The sequence below is a fragment of the Lissotriton vulgaris genome, chromosome 12 (assembly GCF_964263255.1).
Source record: "Lissotriton vulgaris chromosome 12, aLisVul1.2, whole genome shotgun sequence".
NCBI classification, from domain to species: domain Eukaryota; kingdom Metazoa; phylum Chordata; class Amphibia; order Caudata; family Salamandridae; genus Lissotriton; species Lissotriton vulgaris.
In genome coordinates, this window is record NC_141700.1 from 91,317,590 (window position 1) to 91,340,896 (window position 23,307).

A 23,307-nucleotide genomic window follows, 5' to 3' on the forward strand; every position below is an offset into this window, starting at 1 on the left:
GAATGTCTTAAGACTAATATAATCTCTAGATCGGAATCTGATTCTGCGACGAGAAGGCCTTCTCTTCTTCCGCAGATGTCACTTCATGCTCGGATTCTTCTCTGAGAATATCCAGAGCATGTGGAATGTTTTGTCGCTGCATTTCTAGTCGCTGAGCCCGACGATCTCGAAGAGTCTTTTTCGATCGGAACGACCGGCAGGCCTCGCAATCTTCTTCCTTGTGCTCCGGGGAGAGGCACAAGTTGCAGACTTGGTGTAGATCAGTACGACGGCAATTGGCGCCGCACAGAGGACAGAATTGAAATGGAGTCCGTTCCATCGGCAGAAGAATGGACCGAGGCTAGGCCTGAAGGCCGCCCACGATATTTTCGATCGAAGATGAGTTTCCCGATTGAATAGATGCGCATAGAGAGGGAAATGCTTACGATAACAATACCACCGAGGGTACAATGGATTGTGCACCGAGGGGAACCTGAAGGACGGGTTCGTACTGGAGCGCAGCAACACACGCCCGGATCCCATGGCGGTAAAAAACAATCTAACAATGGAGTCGATGCCCATGCGCACTATCACCCAAAGGAGGAGTCACCTTCCCTCGTGACTAGGAAAGACTTCAAAGAAAAACAACTTGCAAACACCCGGACTAAACACTAGATGCCTGGAGTATGCAAAGCATGTGTATCTACAGCACACATGCCTCGAACACATGTTTATAGATTATCAGCATTTCAGTGTCCTGGTTCCTACCACCAGGTGTGAAATACTACACCTGATGATTTGAACACAGGTGGGGAGCCACCCTCTAATGGGATTTTGGAAGAGTTCAGCTAAAAAATAAAAAAAATAAAACTCAGCTGGGTTGCCATTTTACTTTGGGCAGCAGTGCAGGACATTTAGATACTAAACTGTCTGGGCACCTTGCACTATAAAGAGGCACTTGATGGCGATACATTACAGTATAAAACAAATACGTAAAGTAAAAGCCATTGTTTCACTACTTCACTCTGGCCAGGATGTAAGCACACCACAGAACACCATCCAGAAACTGCTATGATAGAAGGTTGAGCTATATGACTGGAGAAATCTTTAAGCATTACCATACCATCTATGAACTAAAACCCGCCAAGATCAGCAACATTTTGATTTCCTCTCAGGAGTAATAAACTTTAATCAGCATGATTGAAGACTGTCCTGGACAATAAGATGAGACAAAGACTCGAGGCGAGGAACCACTACAAGTATGATGGTCAGTCACAAAATGACAACAGGAATAACAAATCAGATGGCTGGAGAACTCATGGCTATTGGGTTTTAGACAGGTATGCGTACCATAAAGGAGAACAAGTACTGCCTTCTTCAGTAAATTGGGGAAAGTGAAGAGTTATATGATTGGCTAGATAAAAATCCATTACTTTACTGCTGCAAATCAGATAGATGTTACCAGATAACTGTGTGAGGAGTTCTAGCCAAAAGATTGCTTGATAGAAGTTTCAGGCAACAATTGACTGCATCAGAAGATCCAGAGTGCATAAACCCTGAATTGCAAATAGTCATACTAAGATGCACTGCAGGAGTAGAGGTCAGCTAGAGAATTCATTAGTACCAGACCAGAAAAACATGAAAAGTAGGCAATGCACTCAAGTGGTTTCATTTCAAAAGGAAGAAAAAAATTAAGTGTGCTTTTGTTTCATCTAAGTGCCTGCCAGTCTACACGCGAGAGCATACACGTCTGCCTGTAGAGCCCATTCGTCTGCCCACCCCTCTGTATGTGTAGTCAAGTGTATTTGTGAAGGGGACAACAGTGCACATTTGGTTTTGTGTACAGAAAAACCAACTTAATTTAATGACAAAGCAGCTGCATATGGGAGCAGACAATCATTCTACAACTAAATTCTTGATTTAAGCTTACAGTAGTGGGACTATTAAGAAAAAAGTTTCCAAAGTTTTACAGACACTGCGCTTTAATAAACAAGTCAACAAATCTTCCTTGTGTTTGTAGACCTCCATCATCCCATATCCCCCACAAGCCATGCTCCTCATCGTTTGCTCAGTGACGTTTGGCAATCTCTCCAGATCCATCAGTACGATTTAAATGCACAATGCTACACCAAGTTACATTTGCCTTTCTCAATGGCTTAATATGGACTAGTCCGATATGATTCCTAGAATAATATAATCACACAGCCTTTTGTTATATTTCTCTCCTAATAACTACACGCTTATTTTGACAACTACGTTTTCACAACGAAATATATTCTTTTCAGCGTGTCCAGTGCCACCAGGTTGGTGTAGTACACAATTACACGTACAACAGTGATTGTACTCTCCAATATCTGTACGGTCATGAAATGCTATTTTAGGTTTGCTTATGTTAACTTTCATGATGTTCGGACGTCCATGTAATTTTTCAGCCCTCAGAAAGTCTCAGGCTTACTATGCCCCTAGGACCTCTACACGTGTGCTGACCTTTTTACTACTGAGCAAGTAGACGGCCTGAAATATAAGCAACATATTCAAAGCAACAAGACATGCTTTTGAAGACTTTTTAACTATATTTCAAAATTTATACTCAAGAAGCTGAAAGCAATAAAAGCAATATGGCAAACAAAAGACAATATTTTGCTAAATATAACTATCTCTAGACTCATTTTCCCTTTTAACTTAAAGTTTCCAGAGAGCTACATGCGCCTCAGGTAGGCCACTATGGAAGTGCCAGAGACTAGCCAGGCACATCACAGTATAGTGGAAGCTCTTGCACGAGAAAACTCACCAAAACATACCTGAATGGGAATTCCACAAGTTTCACAACCAGGCACAGAGACGGAGCTACCAGAACCCACACACAAGGAGTTCAATAGGTCTTTTAGAGTTCCCGAGAATTTAGTTACTTGAAGTTGGAGGCTAGACCTTACACCAGTAGCACAGAGGGTGCTCATATGAAAAATATGAGGAGGTTGAACTATTAAGGCCAGCACTTATAGCATGGAAAGGGGAGACAAAAGCTTTCATGGGTAGGTAAGTTATAAGTGCATAAAGGAGAAAAAATCTGGCTGAGACCCCATTGAGTAGTTCAGATTACTTTAATACATGAAATGCAAGCAGATACCCCTCAGAAGAACATTAGTACTGGGTCGCATCAGAACTTGGTCATGGTGAATATTAACAGATTCTCAAAATAAAATCTTTGGTGAACATCTCTGCAAGGTTCCTAGAGGAAATCAAAAGCAATTATAGAGCAAAAAGTGACGACAAGCAAGGAGGTTCTAGGTGAACCGGCATAGCACTACAAGCAAGCTCAAGTGGAACAGTCATGGATTAATTTGAGAAGCAAGTGAATCTAATGCTTAGTGACTCTGGACAAAGGGCCTCAAGAGAGGACGTTCAAGGTAATAGTGTTCAATATTGAGTCCAAACTGGTCTGACAAAGGCAGAGGACTCAGGACCACCCAGATGAGGACAACAGTGACAAGACAATAGTGAGACCACAATGGACATCACCAAAAGACAATACTGCACCAGAGGGCCACCTCACACTAAAGCATTAACTAAACACACAGTATACCGTAGAGAACACGGGGGTCAGACCACAGGGCTACCTGAAGCTACTACTAAGGTGTCCTCTTGAAATGCTTGCTGATGGAAGTTCAGAACTACACAACGAAGGGTTGTCAGGTTAGGCCTGGCACCTAGCACCAACATTAGTGCCTATATGAAGCCTCATTGTAGTCACTGAGTTGACTTGGTGAGACCTATTGAATGGTCTCAAATGGCAAACTGAAAAGCCCATTGTTGGGCCACACATGACAAAGTCCAAGGACCTGGCTGCAAGTCAAAAAAATATAACAACCAACAAGGGGACCCCAAGCAAGTCAGCACAGGACCTCAGGGAACATATTTCAAAAACAACAGTGGTCCCATGCATACGGAATACTCAAGCAAAATGAATGTAGCCACAGTCGGTTCTATATTCAATTCGACATGTCTAGCCGGACAGAGGTCTCAATCTCTACTTATTAGAATATACACGGAAAAAGGATTCCTTTAGCAGTTCACCGTAGTGGGGCACAAGCCTGTACCCAAGCACATACAGATCAGTAAAGTGAGCGAAGCAAAGAACAAAACAGGGCTTTTAGGCAAAAGCAGCAATTTTCTGTAATGTTACAAATGCACAGAAATCTCAGAAGAACACTTTCACATATTCACAATATATTACATTTTAATGCATAAAGTGCTTAAAGGGTCGACGGCGTTTCGGTCCCACTTTTAAATCATGGGGGCCATCATCAGGACATTATATACATGCCTAAAGATAGACAGCCTCTATTGCAGAGGATGAATTCCCCGAAAGGTTCAGGTTGAGCCGGACGTGTGCCTCTTTCAAATGTCGTGTATTGTGAATATGTGAAAGTGTTCTTCTGAGATTTTTGTGCATTTGTAACATTACAGAAAATTGCTGCTTTTGCCTAAAAGCCCTGTTTTGTTCTTTGCTTCGCTCACTGTACCGATCTGTATGTGCTTGGGTACAGGCTTGTGCCCCACTACGGTGAACTGCTGAAGGAATCCTTTTTCCGTGTATATTCTAATAAGTAAAGATGGAGACCTCTGTCCGGCTGGACATGTCGAATTGAATATAGAACAGACTGTGGCTATATTTATTTTGCTGGAGTATTCCGTATGCATGGGACCACTGTTTTTGAAATAGCAAGTCAAAAAAAGACCCGGTAAGGCAGCACAGCAAAAGGTCAACTAAAACTCAAACAGGCTGGCGACAAAAGGCACACTATGCCACAATGTCCTATCAGGAATAAAACCTGAACACCACATCAATAACTCACTGCTATTAGCACAAATCTCAAAATGTGACAGCACAAAGGGGAACCAGGGATATGCTGCCTGACCGGTGTGGTCAGAACAATATTAGGGCAGGATGCATTAGTGAGAGCACTGCTTTGGCGTTTTAATTTCCAGTTAACATTTCTGTGCTGGGCTGAAATTACCCCTCTTCAGGCCAGGACATCTCACCTACCATGTTTCTAGAGGAAGGGCTTTCTGGTGTGGCACGGCTCCTTAAATCCCCCTGGCAAACAGGTTTTTGTAAAACATTACCACTTGAATACAGCTTTTGATTTACGGTGGCAATGGTACTGCTGCTCAGATACACAGAAAGGTCCTTATCTTTCAGGCATTTAATGTTCCAGAGTCACAATTCTAGTGACATTTTATTTTAATAGATATTAAGATAAAAAGTATAGAGCTACATCATTCTACTTTTACTCCGTCTCACCTGGAACTGAATAATGAGTCTCCCCTTTTCGAATGGATCACGATAAATGGGCATCCCTTCATTTGGAATACATTTCACATCACCTGGCTTGATGACTTCACCTGGCAAGAAGAGGAAGACCGACATTTGTGAGAAATACATTCCTTTCAGAATTGAACACCATCTTAATACCAGGATTGCTACTGCATAATTCTGAAATGGCTGAATAAATCTGTGGAGGACATTATCATTGTGGATCTATTGTAACAAAAAATTATTTGACCATAACATTATTTCTCTAGAAACTCATCCTGCCATATGCATAAGTATACAATAGATAGATAGCACCTGTAATGGTAGATAATTGGAAGTTATATTTATTATAGATTTGCAAGAAACATCAGTAGTCCAACAAGTGAGTGAGTCTAACATAGCAGTATACAAAGTAATGTCTATGGATAAACGGAAGGGACCTCTAAGTTGCAGCTTTGCAAACGTCGACAATGTGATGTTTTCCTCTAGCTGAATAAGCCCTCAGACAAAGTAAAGGTTAAAACAAACAAATTGTAACAAGAGAAAATGTTTTTTTTAAATGCCTCTCTCTACTGCCATCGTGTATTCAGACAGTTTTACAATCTGCATCGTCAATGCCTTGTTGCAGCGGTATGGGCAAGTCGTATGCCAATCTTCATATGCTAGTATACAATCACTCTCTGGATGCAGTACTTGCTGATACACATGCCCTAGAGAGTCAGCAAAACATATCACTTCTAAGATATCAGTCATTATGTTTTGGTCCAAATTCCGGCCAATCAGGCATCAGCACCCTCTTAGAATGTTCTCCTCAGAGGCTCCGGTATCAGATTTTCATAGCACACGAGAAATATAGAGCCAAGAAATAAAGAGAGCCTCAGAGGGGAGGAGGGTGGACCGCAAGTGTCTCTTACAGATCTATCTGTAAGAGACATTAGTTAATGATAGATTCCTTACCTTAGAATATCCCCAGGCGTCAGACTGGATCCGGAAAATTTTGCGTAGCAATACCCCTGCGCGCTGGCAGGCGTCGTCCGTGGCTCCGCGTCAGTCATCGGCGTCGTTAGCGCCGGAATGAAGTCGGAGTACTAAGACGCCGCCCATGCGCGCTGACGTCAGTTCTGATACACAGCTTTTCCGCGCCAGATACGCAGAGCCATGATAGAACCAACACTGGTGCCATGAAACTAGAGCCCTGAAAGGGGATGGCCTTAACCCTAGATATCGGTTCGCAGAACGGGGAGGATGGGTGGGTCGGTAAGGAATCTATCACTAACTAATGTCTCTTACAGATATATCGTTACACAAGTAGTAACTTGTGCATCTGAAAGAGACACGTTAGTGATCGATTCCTTACCTTAGAATAGATACCCCAGCAATACCAACCCCGGTGGTGGGTCTGCGAACCAATAATCACACCAGAAAGTCCTGGAGGACAGAACGGCCAAAGAAGCCATCCCTCCGGACTTGGCTGTCCAGGCAATAATGTCTCGCAAACGTGTGCAGCGAGGCCCACGTAGCTGCCTGGCAAATATCTTGCAAGGGTATTCCTTGGCCCAGGGCAGTTGTAGTCGCCGTGGCCAGAGTAGAATGAGCCTGTAGACCCACAGGGGGTTCCTACTTCGCCAAGGAGTAACACGCCTGGATACACCAGATGATCCACCGCGAGATGGTACGCTTGTGCACCGCCTTTCCCTTCTTCGCGCCCACGTAACCAACAAAGAGTTGGTCATCCACCCGGAACTGGCGTGTGCGATCCAGATAGTAAGAGAGCGCACGTTTTGGGTCCAGACGGTGGAGCCTCTCTTCCTCTTTCGAGGGATGCGGAGGCGGAAAGAAGGTGGGCAAGGTAATGGACTGCCCAATGTGGAAGGCCGTGACAACCTTGGGTAGGAATGAAGGTCTCGTCCGCAACACAACCTTGTACGGATGAACAGAGAGGAAAGGAGGTGTCGAAGAAAGAGTCTGGAGCTCACTCACTCTCCTGGCAGAGGTGATGGCAACCAGGAAAGCAGTCTTCAAGGTAAGAAGACGGAGAGACCAGTTATGGAGCGGCTCAAAGGGAGCACACATTAGATAAGTAAGTACAAGATTCAAGTCCCACTGGGGCATCACAAAGGGAACAGGAGGGAACATATGAGTGATGCCCTTTAAGAATCTGTTGACAATGGGGGACTTGAACAAAGAAGGCTGATCAGGTAGCCTTAAGAAGGCGGAAAGGGCAGAAAGGTAGCCCTTGAGAGTGCCCAGAGCAGAGCCCTGCTGGGCAAGAGAAAGAAGGAAGAGAAGAACCTCAAAGAGAGGATCCACAGCCTTTGCTGTGCACCATGCCACAAATCTGTTCCAACTGAAGGCGTATACCGACTTTGTGGAGGGACGCCTGGCTGCCAGAATGACATTACAGACTTCGGGAGGCAAGTCAAATGGCCTCAACTGTCGCCGCTCAATCTCCAAGCTTGTAGGTGGAGACTGGACAGGTTCGGGTGGAGGACCGTCCCCTGCTGCTGCGACAGAAGGTCCCCCCGAAGAGGCAGACGAATCGGGGGATTGACTGACATGCTGAGTAGCCCGGGATACCAGCATCTTCGTGCCCAGTCCGGAGCCACAAGGATAACCGGGGCCCGGTCGCACCTGATCTTATTCAGCAGTCTGGGCAGAAGTGGTATAGGAGGAAAGGCGTACAACAGACCGCAACTCCACTCGCGACGAAAAGCGTCCCGGACGAGTGCCGCCTTGGAAACTCCAACGCGCAGAACTGATGACATTGCGCATTCTCTTCTGTGGCGAATAGATCTAACCAAGGCTCTCCCCACTGCTGAAAGAGGCCTTGCGCCATGTCCGAGTTCAGACGCCATTCGTGATCCATCAGGCACCGTCGGCTGAGTTCGTCCGCCCTGGCGTTCAGGGAACCTGCCAGATGTTGAACCACCAGGGCCACGCCTTGATGTTCCAGCCACTGCCAGAGGCGCAGAGCCTCCTGGCAGAGGGTCCACGACCCCACCCCGCCCTGTTTGTTGCAGTACTACATGGCGGTGGTGTTGTCCGTGAACACCTGCACTACACTCCCCCGGACAGAGGGGAGGAATGCCTTCAGTGCAAGACGAATCGCCCGCAGCTCCAAAAGGTTGATATGGAGCCGGGACTCCGCCGGAGACCAGATGCCTCTGATCTCCGCCTCTCCCATGTGGCCCCCCCAACCCAGGAGGGACCCATCAGTCACAACTACGTGCTCCGGGTGGGGTAGGGAGAGGGATCTGCCACTGACCCATTCGCGGTCCGTGAGCCACCACTGCAGCTGTTTTGCGGTGCCCTCCGAGATCAGGACATGGTCGGACAAGTTGCCCTGATGCTGGGCCCACTGAAACTTCAGGTCCCACTGCAGAGCCCGCATCCGCCAACGGGCGTGATGCACCAGAAGGATGCAGGAGGCCATCAGCCCCAGAAGCCACAGTGTCAACCTGACCGAGACCCGGGATTAGGGCTGAAAGATCGGAATCAGAGCCTGAATATCCGGAACCCGCTGTTCGGGTGGATAAACCCGAAACTGCGCCGAGTCCAAAACTGCTCCGATTAAGAGGAGCTTCTGAGAGGGACACAGGTGTGACTTCGGCACGTTGATGGAGAACCCCTGCAGATGCAGGAGATCGGCCGTAGTCTGGAGGTGGCTGTCGACTGTCTGGGGCGAGCCCGCCTTCAACAACCAGTCGTCGAGATAGGGGAAGACTGAAACCCCTAACCTGCGCAGATGGGCTGCGACCACCGCCATCACTTTGGTGAACACCCGTGGGGCGCTGGTAAGGCCGAAGGGGAGCACAGTAAATTGAAAGTGCTTGTGGCCTACCGTGAACCTGAGGTAACGCCAGTGGGCCGGCAGGACGGGGATGTGAAAATAGGCGTCCTGCAGTCCAACGCTACCATCCAGTCTCCTGGGTCCAGGGCAGCTAAGACCTGAGCCAGAATCAGCATCTTGAATTTCTCCTTCCGGAAGAAGCCGTTGACGTTCCGTAGGTCCAAGATAGGGCGTAGGCCCCCTTTGCCCTTCTTGGGTACCAGAAAGTAGTGGGAGTAAAAACCACACCCTACTTCTGGCCCAGGAACGTGCTCGATGGCCCCCTTGGCCAAGAGGGCCGTGACTTCCTCTTGCAGAAGTCGCAAGTGATCGCCCGACACGCAGTGGAATTGCGGTGGGATGGCTGGAGGGGTCGCCTCGAAGGGGAGGGAGTAGCCCCTTCGGACGATTTGCAGTACCCACCTGTCAGACGTGACTGTGCGCCAGTGGAAAAGGTGATGGCGAACCCTGCCCCCCACTGGCGTCACATGGGCCTGAAAGCACGGACTAGGAGGGTCTTGGGACAGGTGCTGCGGGGGAAGGTGTGGACTGGCCGCGCCGTTGTCCCCGACCGCCGCCACGGCTGTTTCCACAGCCGCCACCGCGCTGTTGGACATTCTGCGGCGCGTGGCTGGCAGCACGTTTGGGGGCGCCCCTTCCTTGGCCACGAAAGGAGCGAAAGGCACCCGTTTGCGGGCGCGGGGCCGAGAGGCCCAAGGACTTGGCTGTAGCCCTGGAGTCCTTAAATCGCTCCAGCGCATGGTCTGCCTTGTCGCCAAAGAGGCGACTGCCATCAAATGGCATGTCCAGCAGAGTGGCCTGGACATCGGCTGAAAAGTTGGCGGACCTCAACCAGGCGTGGCGTCGAACCGCCACTGTCGTTGCATCGCCCTGCCCAGTGAGTCCGTGGTATCCAGCCCACACCGGATGGAATACCGTGCTGCATCTCGGCCCTCCGCAAGGGTTTGGGCGAGTTTTGCCCGGACCTCCTCCGGACACTGTGGCAGCACGTCCGCGACCACGTCCTACATGGTGTGGGTATAGCGGCACAAGAGGCATGCGGTAATAACTGACCGCAGTCCCAAACTGAGGGACGAGAACACCACCTTCCTGAACTGTTCGTACCTCTTGGATTCCCAATCGGGCGGAGCCGTCGGGGATGCGGTCTGGGAAGTGGAGGCCTTGATGACCAGGCTCTCGGGGGTGGGTGGACAAAAAGCAAGGGTCGTCCGGGGCCGGGCGGTAGCGTCTGGCCACTTTCCTATCCACAGGCGGACCTGTGGCGGGCTTGGACCAAGTGCCCACAAGAACGTCACACAAGGCCTCATTAAACGGCAGCAGAGGCTCACTGGAGCTTGCCTGCGGTTTAAGGACCTCTGTGAGGAGGAGGTTAGTCCTCACGGCCGCGACAGGGAGTTCAAGGTTTAGGGCCTTGGCTGCCCGTGTCAACACTACACTATAAGCTGCCCCCTCCTCCGTAGCCACGGTGGGAGGGGAGACAAATCCAGTGTCTGGCAAAGTGTCAATGCCACTGGCCTCCCCAAGCTCATATGTCCAGTCCTGTGGTGACTGGCACTCCCGTGCCAGAGGGTCCTCAGACCCGTCCCAATCACCCTCGTCACCCATCTCCTGTAGCACAAGTTCAACAGATGGTCCTGTTCATGGAAATAGAAATCTCCAAAAGCCGTCGGTAACGGCGCCCATCGGCGCCGCTCCAGCGGCAGAACCGGACCGGGGGTGGGATTGGGGACGGCGCCCATAACAGGCACCGGGGGTGACACCCGTAGGGCCGGCGTCGGCGAGGTCGTGAGGTCGACCGACGACGACCCGGATCTGGAAGCGGATCCAGAGAGGGCCTGCGGCGCCGGGACCAAAGCACCCGACGACGTCGGAGCCAAAGCGCCCGACCCGCTAGGCCCTCCAGCCGGGGCAGTTGGGCCCGAAGGCGCCACGGGACCCGGCTGAGGAGGGAGGGACCCCTTGGCCATGAGGTACCGCTCGACCTCCTCAGGCGTCGCGTCTTGCCCAGGGACCCGAAGGTGTGGGGCAGACGACGGCGACGACAGCGACTCCGGCGGAGCCGCGCGGGTGGTGTCACCCGAACCACCGGCCGCATCGTGCGAGTGTCGGGGTCGGTCGGAGGAACGATGATGTCTCTCCGACCTCTTATGCCTCTTACCGGAGGATTTGGATCCCGGCGACCGATGTCCACTTCCAGAGCTGCGAGCGCTCCGACCCCGCGACCTGTCCCTCGACCTCCCGTGGGACCGGGACCTGAAGCGGTGCGGGCAGACTGCCAGAGCTCCAGTCGCTTGCGAGACTGCTCTCGCCTAGCCTTGGCCGTCAGGGCCCGGCAGTCGGAGCAGGTGCGGTCGTCGTGGTCGAGGCCTAAACACTTGAGGCACCGGCGATGGGGGTCGGTAACCGACATCAGTCGGTCGCACCTGGAACAGGGTTTAAACCCGGGCATCCCTACCGGCACCGTAGGAGTCGAAGACTCGAGCAAATAAATCAAAAAGATCAAAAAGTTTTGTCAAAAAAGTCTAAGGGGTAGAGCTTCTCCGGATCTGCGCTAGCTGGCGCGGAAAAAAGAAGAACTGACGTCAGCACGCATGGGCGGCGGCTAAGTACTCCAACAACGTCATTCCGGCGCTAACAACGCCGACGACTGACGCGGAGCCACGGACGACGCCTGCCGGCGCGCAGGGGTATTGCTATGCAAAATTTTACGGATCCAGTCTGACGCCTGGGGATATTCTAAGGTAAGGAATCTATCACTAACGTGTCTCTTTCAGATATATATATTAACTACTGGCCCTCCGATCCAGCGGAGGATGCATCTTCCAAAGACTTTACCGATCTACTCAGTAGCTTGAATTTCACTCCTCATATCCATATTCCCACCCATGTTCAAGGTCACATTTTGGACCAAATTTGGTCCCTCAATATTTCGATCTCTGCTCCTAGTGTATCTCCTTGCCCCTCGTCAGATAACTTTTTGATTTCCTTCCTTCTGGATCTGGGCCTAGCGAAGAAGCCGTCCTTCTCCAAGAACACCTGGGCACGCAACTGGGGAAAAGTGGATATTCCATCCCTGTGTTCCTCTCTTCTAACATCAAGCCCTGTCATTGAGAACCTGTCCACTCCATCTCAAGCAGTGGCCATAAACCGTTGGCTGTCCTCAACATGCGATCAGGTGGCCCACCTCAGGCGCTTCAAAGTGAAGCGATCCCACAACGCGAATAAATGGTTCGGCCCTGAACTTAAGGAGAAAATGTTGGCGGCCCGTCAGGCAGAGCGCACTTGGAGGCGTAACTACAGCGAGTCCTCCAAACTCCTGTACAACGCCATTCAGGCGGAGTACAAGAGAGCTATCCTTAATGACAAGACCTCCTACTTCTCCGATAAGATCCTTCAGGCGGAGAACCAACCGAGGGAAATCTTCGCTACCGTGTTTGAACTGGCCACCTCAGACAGGACTTCAGCTGAACCAGTTACTTCTCAACCCTTATGCGTTTCCCTTAATTATTTCTTTATAAGTAAAATTGTAGATATTAAATCCAATATTTCACCTCCCTCCCCTGCTTTTGTTGACATCATTCCACTGCCCAACACTTGTCACCTTGATCAATTCACATTGTTATCCGAAGAGACCCTCCTCTCTATTCTCCCCACTGTAAAATCTGGATCCCCGATGGACGTCTGCCCTGCCCACATCATGTGTAAGATTTTTCAAACTTGCCCTCTTCCTCCCCTGACCTTTCTCAATGACTCCTTAAGAAGGGGAATCGTTCCCACCTTGCATAAGTCAGCTACGATTGTCCCCATCTTGAAAAAGCCTGGGGCAGATTCCACAGTACTATCCAATTATTGCCTTATTTCCCTCCTCCCTTACTTGGCGAAGGTCCTCGAGCGGCACGTCACTAAAATCTTGAGTGCCTTTGTTGAGACTAGTAAGTTCTTAGCCCCCTCTCAAGCTGGTTTCCGCCCCCTGCATTCTACCGAGAAGGTGGTGGTATCCGTTATGGATACACTTAGAGAGGGACTGGACTCCAATCTCCCACAGGCGCTGATTCTCCTTGATCTTTCTGCCGCCTTTGACACAGTTGATCATACCATCTTTCTTTCCCGTGTCGAGGCGGCAGGGGCTCCGCCCTGTCTTGGGTCAGATAGTTTCTCAACGACCGTACCCAAGCCGTTCACTTGGCGGATTTTTCTTCTACTGCTCACAAGGTACTATGTGGTGTCCCTCAGGGCTCTTCTCTTTAACCTTTACATTTTTCCTCTTATTTTTGCGTTACAGCAGATGGAGGTTACAGTGTTTAATTACGCTGATGACCTCCAGCTTATTTTTTATTTATCTGATTCCTCTCTTTCTATTTCCAACTTCCAGTCAGTGATGGTATTCATCAGGGATTGGATGAATACCAATCATCTAAAACTTAACCCTGACAAGACCGAGCTTGTCCTGACTGGTGGTAAACTCAACCCTTGGTCTTCTGCCTTTTGGCCTTCTTTGCTTGGTTCCCCCCCCTCTCCCTTCTTTCTCTGTTAAAACTTTGGGGATTACTTTGAATCAACATCTTACTCTTCACTCACACGTGAGCACGGTGACTTCGGCCTGTTTTTTTGTTTCACGCACCATCCGTAAAATCTCACGTTTCTTTTCACTATCAGCCCTCAAACTTATCCTTATGGCGATGGTCCTTTCACGATTAGATTATGGCAATGCATTATATAATGGTATTCCCAATTACGCTTTGCGCCAACTCCAACTGGTGCAAAACCAAGCGGCTCGCCTGGGTTTCAGTTTACCCAGATCTCACCATATCACTCCTGTTCTTCGCTCTCTCCACTGGCTCCCAATCAAAGAGAGAGCTCTGTTTAAACTTGGCTGCCTCGCCTTTCAGGCCTTGGCTGGGACAGCTCCGGCTTTTATGATATCTCATATTCACCCGTACATTCCAAGCAGACAATTGCGATCCTCCGCCCTCTCTCTTCTGTTGGTTCCTCGTTTTAGGAGGAAGAGGTCGGGAGGATGCAAGTTTGCTGTCCTTGCCCCGTCCTTTTGGAACTCCCTACCCCTTCCTATCCGCACTTCAGCATCCTATATGGAATTCCGAGGGAAACTGAAAACTTTTCTATTCTCACAAGCATTCTCAACCCGAGCTAGCCTGGAGTCTTTAATTTGAATTGAGCTACCCCACAGCGCCATGAAACCGTCCGGTATACGGGCGCTATACAAATACTTTTAAATTCAAATATATATATATATATATATATATATATATATATATATACACACACACACACATATATATATATACACACACACACATATATATCTCTCAAAAGCCGCTTGAGGAAATCAGATGCAGCGTGTAATTTCCAGCAAGCACCGAAAAAGCAGACACGAGCCCTGATTAAGTGCAAGCAGTAGCGTTTATTTTCTCATGAGTCCGCCATAACGCGTTTCACCACCGGAGTGGTGTGTGTGTATATATATATATATATATATATATATATATATATATATATATATATATATACACACACATATATACATATATACACACACACACACACATATATATATATTTATACACACACACACACACACACACACACACACCACTCCGGTGGTGAAACGCGTTATGGCGGACTCATGAGAAAATAAACGCTACTGCTTGCACTTAATCAGGGCTCGTGTCTGCTTTTTCGGTGCTTGCTGGAGATTACACGCTGCATCTGATTTCCTCAAGCGACTTTTGAGAGATATATATGTGTGTGTATATATATATATATATATATATATATATATATATATATTTATATTTATATTTGAATTTAAAAGTATTTGTATAGCGCGCGTATACCGGACGGTTTCATAGATATATATTTTTTTTCCAGGTTTGCCCCGATCTTCAAAGACGCCACTCCACATGGAATTGATTCACAGAATTTTTATTTCCAAACTGCCACCAGTGTCTCCAATCATTTTCCAGTCCCAACGCGTTTCAGAGCGCCTGCTCCTTCTTCATGGGGAAATTTTGACCTTCACGGAAGTGATGTGCTTTTATTTCCGTTTTTCTAACATGCACTCCCAGGTGAGTAGCATGTTGGGATTTGTAGTATGTTTTATCCCCTCCAGTGGGGTCCGTGATATTTGGCCAAAAAGTTAACATCCATTTATTTAAAACAATGTTATATATACACACATACACATACATATATATATATTTTTTTTCTTTTAAATATTTAGTTTCAAGTTAAATTCACTTGGGAAGTTGGATTTGTAATAAATATTGTGATAAGATAATTTTTAGAAAGGTAAATTTGTCCTACCTGAAGTCCCTGGAAGCGAAATCTGCATTTTGCTCCCAAACCTCTTCCATCCAGTAATTAGCATTTCACTAGGCGCGAATGCGGTGTGTACTTGCTGCCAGGAAAGGGGCGAGAAGGCCTAGAGCGTTTCCCAAACTGTGGTCCGCGGACCCCCAGGAGTCCATGAGACATTCCCAGGGGGTCCGCGGGACTCTAGTGCCCGTCGTCGTAGTGAAAAATGAAACGCCCATGCGTCCTCACAGCACTCAAGAGCTGTGAATGTTGGCGCAGGGGCGGCAAGACCCAACAATACAATCAGGAGGCGGGGGCAGCGAATGGGCAGTCAGGGGGTGAGGCCGCAGGGGGCACAGTGGCTGGGGAAACGAGCGGAACAGAAGGCAGAAGGGGCACAAAAAAACAAGGAAAAAACGAAGTGGCACAGAAGGGCAAAATAACGAGGGGAAAACGAGTGGAACAGAGGGCAGAAAGGCACAAAAAACGAGTGAAAAACGAGTGGAACAGAAGGCAAAAGGGGAACAAAAGCGAGTGCCACAGAGGGCAGACTGGCACAAAAAACGAATGGCACAGAGACAAAATACAGAAATATAGGGACAGCTAAGAACAGAAGGCAGAACGGGCAGAGAGGCACGGGGCAGCGAGGGGAACAGAAGGGAAACGGGGCAGAGACACGGGGCAGTGAGGGGTAAAGAATGAAAGACCTTGCAGAGAGAGCACGGGGACAGCGAGGGGAACAGAGGGAAGAAAAAGGGGCACGGACCACGTACAGGCAGTGGGGGAAGACAGACAACAGTAGACACAGATACAACAATGAAAATACAGGCAATACAATAAAAGCAATAAAACGTTGAAAGGCGCATGTGTATAGGTTACCGTTACTTGGCAGGCAGGTAAAAATAGATGCAGCCAGGATCAGCAGTAGGATTTTCGTGCTCCTGTCTGATTGCTCACTTTCCACAAGCCCTTGGTTACCACTAAATAATACACTGCTGTATGCATACATGTCCATGCCAATAGACCCAATTCAGGCGGTCTTCCTCTTGAAATTGCCTCTACTTCAAAAGGCGTTTTTAATAAGAAATTTAAATTGTACAAATTGCTTGGGGGTCCCCAGCTTCCAGTATTGATTCAGTGGGGGTCCTCAGGAGTCAAAAGTTTGGGAACCACTGGCCTAGTGTTGGGAGGTGCTGTTGACAGGATGGCATGAGCGTTGGACAAAATCACTTGATTAACTGCAAAAAAGGCCTACCCTGGTAACAAGCAGATGTAGTGAACATCAAGCCTGCACCCTTTGTTTTGCCCCCCCCCCCCCCCCCACCCAGCCAGGGTCAGAGTAGCCTCCATCACAGTGGACCTATTGTTAACCTCACAGTGTCAGATCCGGCATAAGTGTCAAAACCGACTTGACAGGTCTTTCTGGGTTTTCATATGACAAAGGGAGCAAACTGCAAGGTTTCTCCAGTCCCAGGCAAATGTTAGCTGACACTTGGCCCCCCCCCCCCCCTCCCAATCGCAGACGGTCTCTTTTTGACATTAGTGTCAAAGCCTGTTTAAGAAGTCTGCTAGGATACTACATATAATATTTAGGGCACACTTCCAAGGTGGGTAACAGAATGCCAAAACAGTATTTGCTTATCCTCTGTCTGGCTAATGAAAGCTTTGGTTTGTTCGACCAGACTTCAGTCTTCAAGTTTGCTAGGGGTACAGGGACTGCCTAAAACGACAGTTTAGTGCCAGATGTGCGAGGACACTGGGGAATTACCACGGTGCACAACCCCCCCCCCCCCCTGCACTTTTTGAGACCAAAAACAATTTTTGCTTTTGCCAATGGTGAGAGCCGGGCTTCTCCCACAACCATAAGGTTTTATTTTAACCCCTTGGACGCGGACGCGATTCTGCGCCTGTGCGGCCGTTTTAATGAGTGGGCGGGTTCACGACGGCCCCCAGCCGTCATCAGCACACGCCCACCGTGATGCATGACCGACGGGGGCCATCAGCATGGAAGGGGTTAAAAAACATGCCAAAACAATTCAAACATTGACAAAACTAAAAAGCTGAACACCAATTTCAGACCTACTGGCTTTGAAATTGCTGGTTTATTTTCATTTTCCACAATCTTATTTAAACTGGTTACACTGATTTTCCATTTCGAATATTTTGGGGGAATACTAGCATGCATCAACACATGTTACTAAATGATGCTGCAAAGAAATGGTAACCTGAAATTTTACAGTAGTTTAGAGAAATGTTTTATTCCTGCTTTCATTTTTTTATGAACATTTTATGAACATTTTATTTTGAAAGCAAATAATCATTAATCATGCTTTCAATCTTCTGCAAATATTCGAATCCAATCAGAGAGCATTCTGGGAGCATTATACATACCCTCATATGGCTAAACTTTGAAAACGTGTGTACACTTTTTTATACTGGAACCACTGTCATTAGTGCAGTTGGAGCTTACAACAGTTACTTAGAGCGCTCACCCTAATAATAAAGGCTTTCAATTAATGAACCATAAATACAAGTTTGGACAGCATGCGCATAGGGACAAAAATATTACCTTAACTGCAGTCAGTGCCCTTCCCGGATCTATAATGTGGTACTGCAAACTGACAGCCAAAGGGTTTGTGCTGCAGGGGGTTGGGTCTACTTGTCCCAAGGACAAAATACATGTGAAAACTTGTTGTCCTTGACCCCAAACAATACGTCCTGGGCGTCCGGCTATAGGAATTTCATGTTAGGGCGTCCCAAGGGATCATTCAAATCCAATAGCTTGGTCAGAGATAAGTGTGGCATCGCCAGGAACCCACTAGAGAGCACTCCTGGACTTCAGGAAGATCAGGAGAGGACTGTTTATGCGGTCTGCAATCTACGATGAACCCTGGAGGACTGGACCTGCTCTCTCGCTTGTACCCAGGACAAAGACAGACTCCAAGGGTGATAGGCTGACCAGATTTTCAAGCTACAGGGATACAAAAGCTCCATAATGTCTTCCTGTCGAGTCTCTAAGTGCCTACCCGAGGTCTGTGGGATTCAGAAGTGTACTCTTAGGGTGGACTATGTCTTAAAGGACTGGAATCAGAAGGGAATATCTATGACCAGGACGAACCTGCTTTGTGTATTCAATCTGTCTTCCATTGCAACCATTGACTATCACTGGCAATGCGTGTTTCATGGCTGTATTTCTAATTCGAATTCCATCTCTAGTTACCCTTGTATTTGTCATTTTGTTTATTAAATTTGACTGTTTTCTAATTGGTTAAAGATGGTTTTTCAATTGTATTGCATTTCAATGTAATTACTGTTTTGGTACGGCACAAATACTTTACACATTTCCCCAAGGCGAGTCTGTCTAGCTACCAGGGTGTTCAGCTTAGTAGAATTTAGTAACGGAGGGCAGACTTTGCTAAGGATTGTGATTATTACTTGAGGTGGGTACTTGCACACATCAACTAATAATATAGTATCTTAAAGTTCTTAATTATCAAATGCCCTTGTATGGCTACAGTGCACATTTAAATTATTGTTCCATCCATTGCAATCTCTTAGGCATTTGGACTTAGCAATCACTCTAATAAGACTAGTATTCTAGTTTTTGCATTTCTGGATTCTTTGTTCATTGTCATAGTATTGTGTGTCCACAAGGGCACATATGTGCAGGGTCAAAATACACTATTCCCTCCTTATCTTGCTAAGACTTGATTTGTTGTGCTGCAGTACAATGAATTGGTTGCTTGCCAAATGCCCTTTTACCTTGTCGAGAGGTGATGAGTAGAGACCGGTTGTCTAAAGTTCGGATACTTTGTCTGCAGCCGCACAAGGAATCTACCAAATCTATCTCCATCCGGATGATCAGATCATGGCCCTGCCTCTTAAACACAGGGTGCTCCTTTTGATCTAAGGTGATAACAATATCTCCTGGATCAAGTCCTGGCACTTGGTCCCCTTCTCCATGAAATGTGATCTTCTGCCCATCCTTCATACCTGCGGAAATACATTAGAAACATCACTATTTCAAATTAATGAGATCTTCAAAAGGAAATAGAGAATTTTAAACCTATATATTATGTGACTGTATGTTACAAAGATATGTTGAATATGCATTCAGTGATCCTCCAGCAGAGAGAAACATTTTCAATCTTCTAGCGAGCCTTGGAAGTAAAGAATTGTCTTACTATTTGAACTTAAACTAACAAGCTGCAAATTGATTGTTACTTACCCTGTAAATATCTGTTCTTGGCATGGAGTGCTGTAGATTCACATACTTTAAAATAAGTCCACCATGTAGTGTTGGGCTCGGATGATTCAAGTTATTTTTATTCGAAGAGGTTTTTCAAGTCACAAGGATGTATGACTCTTCCTTTGGTGATACTGCCCACATCAACTCCAGTGTTAGAATGTTTTGCAGCAGGTGGGCGACAAAGGAGTTAGAGTGTCAGTAATGTGATGTCTATGCAACTAATGTGAACAAAGGTAAATATAAAAGTAAATACAGGCCTGCACACACGTCTGGGGAAGAGATGGGTGCATGTGATTATTACAGCACTACATGCCAAGAACAGATGCTTACAGAATGAGTTACAATCAGTTTGAGCAATGTTTGGCTGTAGATATACATGCTTAGCATTGAATGTAAAGCAGTCCCTCTTCCAAGCGGTGGCTAGCCTGTGGGAGTAGCAGTTTGAAAAAGCGTACATAGAACTGCTTGTCCAACATTGGATTGTTGACTTGCTAATAGATCCACACAGTAATGCTTTGTGAAAGTGTGTGGTGTGGACCATGTTGCTGCGTTGCAAATATCATTAACGGGTATGTTCCCCAGGAATGCCAGAGGCTCCTATTTTGCGGGTTGAGTGAGCCCTAGTGGGAACATGTAAATGTCTTTTAGCTTTAGCAAAACAAGTTTGAATGCATTTGACTATCCATCTAGAAATCCTAAATTTTGAGATTGGGTTTCCAGTGTGGGGATGTGAAAAAGCAACAATTGCTTGGGTTTCCTAAATGTTTTGGTTCTGTTGATATAGTACATTAAAGTTCTTTTTACATCTAGAGTACGAAGAGCTCTGCCCGCAACGGTTTCAGGTTGGAGAAACAAGACGGGTAATTCAGCTTAATGGTTAATATGGAAAGCGGAAACTACTTTGGGAAGAAACTTTGGGTTTGTTCAGAGCACTATTTTGTTTCTGTGGAGTTGGAAGAATGGTTCTTCAAAAGTCAGTGCCTGGAGCTCACGGACACGCCAGAGTTATATGGATAGCTATTAAAAATGCTACCTTCCCAGGTAAGTATTAAAGTTGGGAGGAATGTAGTAGCTCAAACGGTGTTCCCATGAGCCTGGTTAGTACAGTGTTGAGATTTCAAGCTGGTGGAAGTTTGGGTGGAATTACTCTTTTGCCCTTCTAGAAACCATCTGACCGGTATCTTAACCCCTTGCATGCGTCAGACAGCCCCCAGCCGTTACAGTGGGCGTGTGCGGAGGACGGCTGGGGGCCGTCTGAACTGCACCCACTCATTTCCCCAGTACCGCATTTAAGTTGACTGTTTTGTAGTTAGGCTGCAAGGTGTAAATGTATTGAAGTGTAGGCTAGACCAGAGTTTTGGAGATGCAGGAGAGAACAAATGATGGTTTGTATTGCCACATCATGTTTTTTTTTACACTGGCTGGCACCAGAGGACAATTCATTTCCATTTGGCAGCATAGCCCTTTCTGGTTTTAGGCTTTCAAGCTTCCTTAAGAATATCCATGTGCAGATTATGCAGGTTTAGATAGCTAAATACTTTGACTTCAGGATCTATATGGAGAGGTTCATTTCCTTGGGATTGGGATGCACGATTTCGCCATGGTTCTGTGTGAGATGGTCCGGGTTGAAGGCAAAGTTTCTCAAGTGGAACTTGTGAGAGTTCCAGTTGTGTGGTGAACCATGGCCGACGAGTCCAAGATTAAGCTATTAGTACTAGGGTGAGGGAGGTTTGCCTGAGGTTTCTGACCACAAACTGAAGTAGTGGGAGAGGTGGAAAAGAATAGGCAAATATCCCTGACCAGTTCATCCATAGGAGAATTGCCCTTGGATAGAGTGGGTATTATGGGGGGCTACAAACCTGTCTATTTGTGGAAACCCCCACTCGTGAAAGTATGGTAGGAGGACTTAGGGATGGAGTTACCACTCGTGGACTTTTCTTTTTGTTGAGTTTTATATAGCGCAAACTTGACCCTAACGTAGCACTTTAAATGAGCACCAATTGCGTTACATATGGACACATTTATTTTGTTTGGCATGGGGAGATTAAGTGATTTGCTCAGAATCACATAATGTAGAGTCCCTGCCAAGACTAGCCCAGTTCCTCAACTTCGAGATTGACCGCTCTAGCCGTTAGGCCATGGCTGTGTCCTGCTGAGATCTGCAACTTGATTGTTTGTCCCTGGTAAGTGTTGGTCTAGGAGATTAAAGTTGTGATGTGAAGCTAAGCGTCTGATGGTCTGGGCTAGGCGGGATAATTGTAGAGTGGGTATCACCCAGTTTCTGTAGATAGTACATGGTTGACATGTCTGTCCGGATTAGTATAACCTGGCTTATTAAGTAGGTTAGGAACGCTTTCAATGCTAGGTGAACAGCTTGAAGCTCTAGCTAAGAGAAAACATGGCACACATCCCTGTGTGCCATGCCTGCAACCCACTGCCTGGTGCCTAGGTAGGCCACTGTAGGAGGCTGGCTCTGTATATACTATACCAGAGTGAGGTATAGTGTAGACAGAGTCCAGTAGAACCCCAAAGGTAGGCAGAGGTAAAGTTAGATAGCACCTTACTCTCCATTTGTGGTAGTGTGGTCGAGCAGTAAGGCTTTATCAGAGGGTAGTGTTAAGCATTTGTTGTACACACTCAATTAGCAAATGATGTCACACACACTCAAAGACTGAACTCAGACCAATTTTGTTTGTATAAAAATGTTAAGTTATTTGATTTCTAGAACCAAGCCAAGCCTGGCACAGGTAAGCAAAATAAATGCTTTGCAATATATAATGCAGTGTTTACAAGCAAATAAGCCTAGGAGTCTTATCTGCACATAAGACTCCTGACCCCAAAACTAACACATGCCCTTTACACTCTTCCAGGTATAGCATGATGTCCTACAACAAACCACAGTGAGCCCTGATGAAGACCTTTGTAAATTAATTTCCTGTCACCCCATAGAAGGTCGAAACGCGTAGGCTTATTTTTCTTTAGGCCAGGAGAACTGGATGCCCTATGACCTAGCACAATAACAGGACATTTGGAGAGAGATGTATCTCACATCAAGGCCATAAAAAGTGTAAAAGACTTCTCCGACCTAACACAGGAATACATCTATTGTCCCTTTGTGGTAAATAATTACACCTCAAAGTTAGTTAAGGTAAAGATCTAGAGTAGGACCGTTCTTTCTATCCTAAATTTGGAATATTTTGTGTGATTTAGGAGCAAAAATAGGAATATCTTGTGTGATTTAGGAGCACAAACACGAGGACTAAAGGTCCTTTTATTATTGTGTATAAATGCAGAGTACTGGTTAATGTTGTCTAGTTGAATGTTATATTGTTTATGCAATTAACTCATTTATATTTTTTGATATATGTTGAATGTTTGTCTATTTAAGGAGATGATTTGAAATATGTGCCAACACCTAATTGTGTACTATTGAATACATTTTTGATGAAAATGCTAAAATATAAACGGCTGACAATGTCAATAAAATAGGACATTGGTTAAAATCAATTGTGAAAATTGTGGTGTCAGAGGCATTTGCTATTTGTTATAATTTACCCTGATTCCAGCCTCTGATTACCTTAACAGAATCAATCCCCT

The 23,307-nt window shown here is 46.7% G+C and overlaps 1 protein-coding gene across 3 annotated transcripts in view; it reads right to left on the minus strand.

The window, feature by feature from the left end:
* Positions 1 to 23,307, minus strand: part of LOC147673470 (dnaJ homolog subfamily A member 1-like) — a 134,514-nt gene that overhangs the window by 10,934 nt on the left and 100,273 nt on the right. For all 3 annotated transcript variants that reach the window (XM_086947317.1, XM_086947316.1, XM_086947318.1), the window contains exons 6-7: positions 19,224 to 19,454; positions 5,285 to 5,385 (exon numbers count right to left, since the gene is read on the minus strand). In XM_086947317.1, the coding sequence (XP_086803443.1) occupies positions 5,285 to 5,385; positions 19,224 to 19,454 (332 nt within the window). The remainder of the gene's footprint in view (positions 1 to 5,284; positions 5,386 to 19,223; positions 19,455 to 23,307) is intronic.